At 45.2% G+C, this 9724-nt stretch overlaps 1 protein-coding gene across 1 annotated transcript; it reads left to right on the forward strand.

Annotated features, from left to right (window-relative positions):
• Positions 1-4638: 4638 nt before the first annotated feature.
• LRATD1 (LRAT domain containing 1) lies at positions 4639-8358 on the forward strand. The gene is made up of 2 exons (XM_085056876.1): positions 4639-4775; positions 5371-8358. The coding sequence occupies exon 2, from the start codon at positions 5408-5410 to the stop codon at positions 6260-6262; it is 855 nt and encodes a 284-aa protein (XP_084913002.1). The 5' UTR covers positions 4639-4775; positions 5371-5407; the 3' UTR covers positions 6263-8358.
• Positions 8359-9724: the final 1366 nt, after the last annotated feature.

Here is a 9724-nt window from a genome sequence, read left to right on the forward strand (position 1 = left end):
ACTCCAACGAATGAATATGATGCTACTGTCAGGGATCTTAGTGCAAGATCTTCAAACTCCTCACTCACTACCTCAGGGTTTGCTGCTTCTGTTCAAGATCAGGTCTGATAAGATGAACCTTGGATAAGATGTCCAGGAGAAAGTAAAGTTAATGAGAAAGAGCTTTGAGGAGCTGGGATGAGGCTTCAGGCCCTGACTTGGGAGCTGCATCAGAGCTCTTGCCCAAGCTCAGGCTAGGCTGCTGAGTTGGAATAGCCTTGCACGACTGCCTTTGCTTGGCCTCAGCTGCCCCAGTCCAGCACTTCTGCTCTTCTTCCCTTGCCATGGCAATGGGGGCTGCACTTGGGTACCACCCCAGCTTCCCAAACCCTGCCCCTGCCCAGCACCCTCCCTGCTGCTCCCTGAAAACTTAAATTTTTTAAAGCAATGAGGCTTGCTCATGCTCCACCTCTCCTTCAGGAGGTGGGTAGAGTCTAAGCAGTTGGCTACACATGCCCAGCTCACAGGTGCAAGGATCAGTGAAGCATTATTCATACAATTAATTGGTAGCACAGCCTTTTGAAAAGCTTTGGCACGAGTCAGATTCTATTCTTCCATACATTTTAGAGATTAAAATGGATTAGGGATAATTCCTAAGAGGTAGTTTGGATGCAGCCATTTGTTTTTGGAGTCTAGAATGTTCAGATGGACAATTAAATAGTTATACTCTACCTCAGGGCCAGAGAACAGGTCCTGGACAATTTTACTTACAAGTGACCCTGTGAATGCAAGAATCATGAAGTCACCAGAAGCCAGTAGAAGAGCAGAAAAGAGGCAACAGGAAAAACTGTGACCACAGTTATCTTCTTGGGCTTTCACGTTTTATATTTCACCATCACTGGGCAAAAATGGCAAAAGCTCTCCAAGGCTGAAGGACCAAAATCTGGAAGGGACAGTGGGGTCATCTGGTCCAACCTCACTGCTCAAGCAGGGTCATGCCAGAGAACATTTGCACAGGATTATGTCCAGATGGTTCTTGAATATCTTCAGGTGGAACTTCCTGTGCATCAGTTTCTGCCTCTTGTCCTGCTGCTGGGCACCACTGAGCAGAGCCTGAGACACCTTCTCACATCTGCTTTCAAACGCTGACACACATTGATAAGTCTCCCTCGGTAGTCTCAATGCTAAACTGGCCCAGCTCCCTCAGCCTATCCAAAACTTCAGGACTCTCCCAGACTAGTTAGATGTAGAAAGTGTATTTAGTTTCTACCAAATGTAGGGTGCCTGAAATAGATAAGAGCTTCTGGGCATCTGAGATTCAACATTAACAGGATTGTAATGGACAGATTTCTACAATCTAAAGTTCATGACAGATAGGAAAGTTTCCACCCTTATCGTCAGTTTTTTTTATCTCTGGTTGTTTTTTGAAACATGTGTTCCTAAATTTTTTCTGCACACATGTTCTCCACTCACTAAAATCAATGGTGGTTTCAGCTCCACTTTTAGCAACAGGTCCAAGGCTCCAAAGTTCATCTCAAGGCAGGATGATAAGAACATTTAAAAAATAAAGTTTAAAAAACAAAGTTTAAAAAATAAGCTACTGGGTATCTATTTTGCTACATATTTTGAGGGTTTTCACTGTATTAAATTAAGCATAAATGCAACAGTTACAAAATGCCAAGTATGGAAAGAGGCACAAAAAGAAAAAATAGCAATGGAAAAATATAAACTCACTCTCAGAGTAGACCAGGACAGAAGCAGAGATGATGATGTTATTGGGTTTCTTTCCTATTTTCAGAATGCAGAAAAAGTTGTTAGTGTCAGTAATAACAGGTCAGGAATATTGTAAATTCCCCTGTCCTAGTTCAGAGAGAGATTATAACCCCAGTGAATGAGGCTGAAGCTGGTCAATGTGAGTGTGAGCAGAGTGATGCTGCACTGCCAGTGCCATCGTCTAAGAGCAGCCAAGCATGCACTCACTGCCTTGCAAAGTAAGCCCCCATGGTCTCCCAGAAGTTAAACATCCAAAGCAGCTGATAAATTCATTAATCAGATTAGCTCAGACAAAACAGGTATCTCCTGCAGTGTCCTTTAATCACAGTTATATAAAAGTTTGGAGTTTGTTTGTTGGTTGATGGGGTTTTTTTGACTCTGTTTTCTTTTCCTAATGCAACCTTTTGATACTTAGTAACTTAAAATTGTGACTGAAGAGCAACTGAGGAAAATTTTCCTCTTGAGGGATAGCGGTAGAACACAAAGCACTGATGAGACAGTGTAGAGAGAAGTAAAATGAAACAAGAAAATGGGTGTTGGAGGTGTGTTGAATAGAGGTCATGAAGAGAGGTGGATTGTAAGGGATTGTAAGTGCTTCAGCAAGGGACAGAATACTCTCACTGCACAGACTTGCAAAACCACAGAAGATCACCCAAAAAATGGTTAAAATTTGGCAGGAGATACTCCACCTAGTTAGAAGTGCAGAGCCTTTCCTACACCCAAACTCCATCCTTCTGCACCTGCAGTTTGCTGAAGCAGTCTGTTCTCCACTGTTTTGCATGGAAAGGATGAAATAATGTTTTGTTTGTTTAGAACTATCTAAAAATTACTCCACATAGCCTTGATGATTGGCAAACGTGGGAAGTGTGAACTGTGCGAGTGCAACCTAAAAAGATGCAGACTTTAAATGGGAAAAATGTAGTGTTTAGAAAACAGAAACTGTTGATGAAGGTCTACAGAAAATGGCTTTCAACTTGGACTAGCTTTAACAATAAAGCATATCAACAGTTATTTTAAAAATCAAAATATTTAAACACTGTTTTACAGCCTTAGCTCTGAATCTATTAGAGTGTTTTCATAATTTAATTTAAAATGTTGCATTTGGTGAAGGTCATGCTGTAAAAGAACATATAATTTCTGACAATCATTAGAAAAGTATATACACAATTCTAGAGAAAAATAACATCCATCTGTTATGCTTAGTCCTCTGAAACTTTAAAATGCATATATTAGAAATGGATCTTTCTTCCTTTCTCTCTTTTTTTTTTCGAATTATCTTTCTAATTCTACAGACCCTGAATGCTACATCCTTAACTGCTGCAAATCAGCTTAATTCCTGTGAGTCTCAGACTGTAACCCCTGAGTTATGAGACATGGGAAATCTGTAACCATCAATAGATTAGTATAATTGCCACCATGAAAAAATAACTGATGTCAGCCTTTGCATTTCACCAAACACACCTTTCTTTTCTCTTCCATTTCTGATGTGATGCCTCTGCATATGTTAAAATAAAAATGAGAACAAGAAGATGCTATTCTAGAAAGTCAGCTATATCAATATTTGAGTGGAAAAAGGATCATTCAAAGTAAACATGTTTATCTAAGAAACTCAGGATTTGATCCACATGAACATAGGTATACAGCTCAAACCCTGAAAAACTGAAATCCACTATTTTTATTTAATGATGTATGTCTCTCTATCATGAGACTAAAGTGATGGCATTATTGTTCTCCGTTAACTAAACTTGAAGACTGGGAAAAGGACAGGAGGGAAGAGGGATGTTATCCCTAAACACTGAAGGTAGCAGTACTTATTTCTAGCTGCAAAACTATTTCCACCGCAAAGAAAGTAGTAGATTTACTTTCAGCTAAAAATGGTATTTTAATATAATTCACATCTGAACGAAGAATGTAATTAGTTTTTTTCATGAAGTGTCTTAAATATTTAAATTCCCACTTCTCAGAAGTTCACATGGTTAGAGCAGACTAAGAACACAGAACAACCAGGTTACAACACCATAACTGACACAGCCTCATGGGGGAAGAGTGGTCAAGTGAACTGATCACTTCTGAGTTCCATTTCCATAACATGCATAATTAGATGTAAAAGTGTCTATTGCTATTAGCTACTACAGAAGCCTTAGCACGTCTTCTAGTTACATCTGAGGACAACCCACAGCGGCTACTCTGTCCAGATGTGGAAAGACAAAGAGTCATCTCGCCTAATAATAACCATCAAACATTCCAACTTCACATCTGGGCGATGGCAAGAGACAAGTCACCTCCTTAGGACACTTCATGCCGTCCTAAAATAGGGGGTGCAACAGGCGAGAGGAAGAGCCCTCTGGAAATACCTGTCTCACCTCAGCGAAAGGAAGCCCAGCGCACCAGCTCAGACTGCATAGGTGCGACTTGAGCTTGCTGAAGTGAGATGACGGGAACCCACCTCCAGCCTCGAGGGACAGAGTAACTCCTGACCACATGCGTCCCTCCTGGGCGGTTAGTTTGATAGAAATTACTTTTTTCCTTCATTTTTTAAAATTTGCTTTTAATTCCTCCTTTTTACTTCTGTCCGGTGGCTTGGCAGCGGCTTCACGCGGTGGGCTCGCTCTCCATCCCCCTTCCCGCGGGACGCACCGCCTGCCGCAGCCCGGGGGGCGGTTGGGGCAGCCCGGGGGTCGGTGCCGGGCGGGGACAGTCCGGGGGTCGGGGGGGGTCGGGGCGGGTCGGGTCGGGGCAGCCCAAGGGTCGGTGCCCGGCGTGTCGCGGTGCCGGCGGGCCCGGGCGGGCAGTGCCTGGGCTCAGCCCCGCCGCCGCCGGGCGCGGCCAATGAGCGCGGCCTGGGCGGGCTCGGCAGCGGCGCCGCCACTACTTAGGCTCGCCGGAGGGGCCGGGCAGCCCAGAGCGGCGCGGGCGGAGCAGCCGGGCGGCGGTGGGGACCGGTCGCGCTTCCTCTGCGGCGCCCATGGGGACAGGACGACTTTAAAGGAGTTTGGGGGGGTTCTGGCGCTGGGCGACCACGGGTACGGAAGGGGACGGGCGGGACTCCTCGGGTGGGGGGTGCCGATCGCCCGCTCTTTGCCCGTGCCTTGCCGGGTGCCGGCCGGGCTGCGGGCACCGGGCCGGCAGGGGTGGGAGCTCCGCGGCCGCGTGTTCCTGCAGCCGCCTCCCCGCACGCAGCGCTGCCCGGCGCGGTTCGGCTGCACCGGCGGAGGGGCTGCTCGGAACCCTGCGGCCGGAGCCTCCCGGAGCCCTTTCGCCTCGCAGAGCAGGCAGCGGAGACTCCCGGGGCAACTCTGTGCCCCGGTGCGGTGCCGGCGGACGGCGGGAGGCTCCAGGCGCGGTGCCGGGATTTGGGCGCTCCGGAGCCGGGGCTGTGCCGTGCCCCGTACCCGGGGTAGGGGGAAGAATCCGCACTGGGAGTTTCTCCCTTGCACGGAGGGGAGAGAAGGAGTCGGAGAGGGATCGGGTCTTACGGCAGAATAGCTGAAATCTTTTGTATGTGCCTTGATTGATTTTTTTTTTTTTTTCTTTCGTCCTTTCTTTCCTTCCCTCTGCGTGCACTCTCCTTCCCATCTCTTGTTCTTCTCTGTCTATGCCCACCCCACCCTCCTTCAGATCCGGCGATTCCTGCCCTCGCCTCGCCCTGTCATTGATGGGAAATCAACTGGATCGCATCACCCACCTGAATTACAGCGAGCTGCCGACCGGGGACCCCTCGGGGATCGAGAAGGACGAGCTGCGCGTCGGGGTGGCTTACTTCTTTTCGGATGAGGAGGAGGACCTGGACGAGCGAGGCCAGCCAGACAAGTACGGCGTGAAGGGCTCCGGCAGCCCCGGGCAGGAGACGCCCACCCACCACCTCCACCACCAGCTGGTGCTGAACGAGACTCAGTTCTCCGCTTTCCGCGGCCAGGAATGCATCTTCTCCAAGGTCAGCAGCGGCCCCCAGGCTGGGGACCTCAGCGTCTACTCGGTGTCAGCCCTGCCCGCCCTCTGCAAGCCGGGGGACCTGCTGGAGCTGCTCTACCTGGGGCCGTCGGAGCACCCGCCGCCGCACTGGGCCGTGTACGTGGGCGGCGGGCAGATCATCCACCTGCACCAGGGGCAGATCCGCCAGGACAGCTTGTACGAGGCGGCCGCGGGCAACGTGGGCCGGGTGGTGAATAGCTGGTACCGCTTCCGCCCGCTGGTGGCGGAGCTGGTGGTGCAGAACGCCTGCGGGCACCTGGGCTTAAAAAGCGACGAGATCTGCTGGACTAACTCCGAGAGCTTCGCCGCCTGGTGCCGCTTCGGGAAACGGGAGTTCAAAGCCGGGGGGGAGCTGCAGGCGGCTGCTGGCACCCAGCACCAGCAGCAGTACTATCTCAAGATCCACTTGGCAGAGAACAAGGTGCACACGGTGAGGTTCCACAGCCTGGAGGATCTAATACGCGAGAAGCGCAGGATCGATGCCAGTGGCAAACTGAGGGTGATCAAAGACCTGGCTATAGTGGATGGGAAAGAATAGGGAGGAGCAGGAGTATGTGGCTGTTATGTTCCTTCTGCCCTGCCCGGGGAGACCAGCCTGCCACAGGAGGCTGCACCCTCCTTCCGTGGGACGCGACTGGAAGCGGGATCCATGGCAACATTCCAAAAAAAAAACCAGCATTCTTTACACCCATAGCCAGTATTTTGTTTGGCTTTTAATAGCATTAATGCTGAAAGAGCGAGAGAGAGGAAGAAAGGAGGGGGGAGGTGCAGGAAGGCTGTTCTCAGAGTATGTGGACAAAGTCTCCTGTCGATCGATGTTGATCATTCTAGCAACATGCCAATAAAATTTCAAATTGAAATTTCTTTTTTAATTTTTATTTCATGGCTTTAATCCATGATAAGTTTTAAGCATCTGGGACTGTGGATGTGGATGTAGCTAAATGGGATTCTAGCTAATATTTGCCTTGCAGTCTACCAAAAGCATCAGTCATACTTTGCTAACTGGGATAGAAAGGGGGTGTTGGGGTGGAGGATAAATGCCTGTTTGTCTTGTTTCTCTATACTGCTGCTTCAGCCTGTAGCTGCAATCCAAATTTTGTCCCAACCAACTCTGGCAAGCTATTTACAAGGGAAAAATACTTTCACATTTCTGGTTGAAATCTACCACATTTGAAATATTTGTCTTTGCTTTCTGTTCACAGCTCTCTGCTAAATGTCATCATAATGCAAAAGCTCTTTCCCTCTCTACTCTCCTCCCACCCTCCCTGCCTTTTTTTTTTTTTTTAAAAAAAAAAAAGTTGGTGAGCGGCTGTTTTCCTAACACTGAATTCAGTGGTTAAAAGGAAGTGGTGTATTTTGGAGAACAGTATACTCAGAGATCCAGCCACTAGGATCTCATACTTGAGCTGTGGATTTGTATCGCTGTAGTGATTCCCACTGCACCACTGCTTCAGTATCATTTCGTACACAGGTCAACAGAATCCTGCAAGAAACAATTTTGAATTCTGCATGTTGCCTCTTTGGAACAGCAATTTATTGCATATTTACAATTCCACTTAAGGAAATAGATGTAATGTGGCCAAGTTCATCTTGCATTTCAAATTCCCAGCAACTAAAAAGTCTGTTCAGTGTAAGTTTAGAAATCCACAGCAGAATTTAAAAGATGCCTTTTAATGTGATGTGAGCAATGCCTTTTCTGTATTTCAGAGCCTGTTCACTCATTGCTTAATTCTAAGTTTTGAAGCGAAAGATCAGATAATTAAATATATTTTTTAAAAATCTAAACAAATATAGTGGGGCATTTCTTTTTATTATTCTGAGCTGCATACAACTTATAATGAGCATTTTGTCTTTGCATGTTTCAGTGCTGGAAAGAAAATGCATTTGGTTTTGTTCTCTCTTCCCACGTCAATGTCAGTTGACAGAAGTAATACCCCTCTTTTGCATATATGATACACTCCACCCCCTGTCAATGTACTGCATCTCAACTATTTTTTATTAAACAGTGTCATAAGCAACCTTGTTGCAACAGTAATTTCATTTCTACAAAGCATTTGCCTGATATAGCTGAAGCTGTGAGGGTGGAGTGTACTTCTTCATAATAAAAGTGTTAGCATAAATATCTTTAAGAAAAAAGGAACAAAAAGCTGCACCCCCAAAACTGCACTTCTTCAGTGAAGGTCATCTAATTGGCTTTGTCCTTGCTGATACACATGGCAAAGTTATGCGGTAATAGGCAGTGTTACTTTTTATCCCTTTCCCTAAAACTACCTTGTCTAGTAAAATATGGGTTAAAAATGTGAATTGTCATTACTGTTGAAATAGCCTCAAACCACACCATACTTTCTATTAAATGTGTAATATTTTAGCTTTATATAGGCAATAGGTGCTGTCTAATGATGAGAGCTTTTCCCATAACATGAACAGAACCTTCTACGCAGTGTTTGTGTATCTTATTGTACCACATTACATTGCCTAAATTGCCTGTTAGAACTGATTTTTCCCTGTACCGCTTGGTGGGAGCACTGTGGGATTGCAGAAAGGCATTGGCTTTACAACAAGGCACTTACAAAACATTAAAAAGTGGTAGGAGAAAAAAAGGTGGGCAAAAGCAATTTATTCAAATCTTTCCTTGCATTAGAAACCTGAGTTTGCAAGAGCTAGGGAGAGTTAAATGAAGAGGAAATAAGTAACAGCATGTTGATGAATGAAGGCGAGAAGAATAGAGTCACTGTTAGTTTTGATTTCTGGAATGCTTTTTCTTCAAATTGCTGTTAGATTAATAACATAGGATCAGACAGAGGTTCCTTGGAAAAACAGAATTTTATGTCCTCATTACTGAGAATTTAAAACATGCTGGTTTTAAACTTTTCACTGTGCTTTCTGAATACTCTGTCACTCTAAACAGCCATTTTAACTCTGGATTTTTTTCCAACGATTTACTAACCTGGTTCATAGACATGATGATTTTCCTTTTCTTACCTAGCTAGATGTAGAATGGTATTTTGTAGTATATAAAAGAAATAATAGGAGCTAGTGGATACTTATTTATTCAAGCTCTGTCAGAGACCTTTTGCATCACTCTGAATTTGTACAGGTAAAGGTACAACAATGTAGGTACAACAATCCTTAGTCCTTTGCACAAGGATTGGAGAAAATATACTGGAACAGATGGTATTAACCTAGGATATAGTATTGCCATGACTGTGTTCAAGTAGCAGTCTGTAATTAGCAACCAGGGCACCCATAGAGTTTCTTCTGTTATTTTTCTTTAGCTAGATTTCAGTCCAGAGCTACTGCCAGCAATCTGGTCCTGATCCACAGTCCATTGAAGGTAACTGCTTCTGCTGATCACTGAACTTTGGATCAGATTGTAGGAGGTGGTTAAAATATGTGGAGCTTGAGGAAGAGTGAGATTTTAAATGACACTTCAGAGACCAGAAGGGACACCTTTCTGAGATGAGAGACAGTAGACACAGGCAACACTGAGAAAATACAGGAAGAAAACAGACAAGTTCTGAAACAAGCAGTGTTAACCTGAGATAGCAGTAGGGAATCTGTGAAAAAGACCGAGCAAAAAGTGGATATAAGAAGTTGTTCAGTGCCTTGAAACAACAAATGGAAGGCAGGGAGCAGTCAGCTGCAAGAAAGTCAGTGCTGTGAATGACTGACAGGAAAAAAATGTAATTGATTGCATTCATCTTTCAGGATCAGTGGTCTGGCAGAGTTAACATTTCCATTTCCAGCACTAAAGATATTGACAAATTGTATTATATCTGTGGAATCTGTTTGCATTCTTTGGTCTAGCTACCTAGGGTAAATATTTACATCTCATTCATTGCTCTCGAAGTACTGTCTTGTAATATGACAGCAATGTCAAGATACTTTGCACTCTTTCTTGTGTGTCACGTTTCAAGCTTTCTGTTAGCTATTTGAGTTACAGTTCTATAGAACTTTTTTTTGCTTTGATATGATTCTCTTTTCAAAATGCAATCTTTTT

Source organism: Lichenostomus cassidix, chromosome 3 (assembly GCF_008360975.1).
Source record: "Lichenostomus cassidix isolate B80296 chromosome 3, HeHo_3.0, whole genome shotgun sequence".
Lineage (NCBI taxonomy): Eukaryota > Metazoa > Chordata > Aves > Passeriformes > Meliphagidae > Lichenostomus > Lichenostomus cassidix.

Excerpts from the sequence above, each read along its gene's own strand:
- LRATD1 (XM_085056876.1), top strand. The coding sequence starts at position 5,408 with ATGGGAAATCAACTGGATCGCATCACCCACCTGAATTACAGCGAGCTG.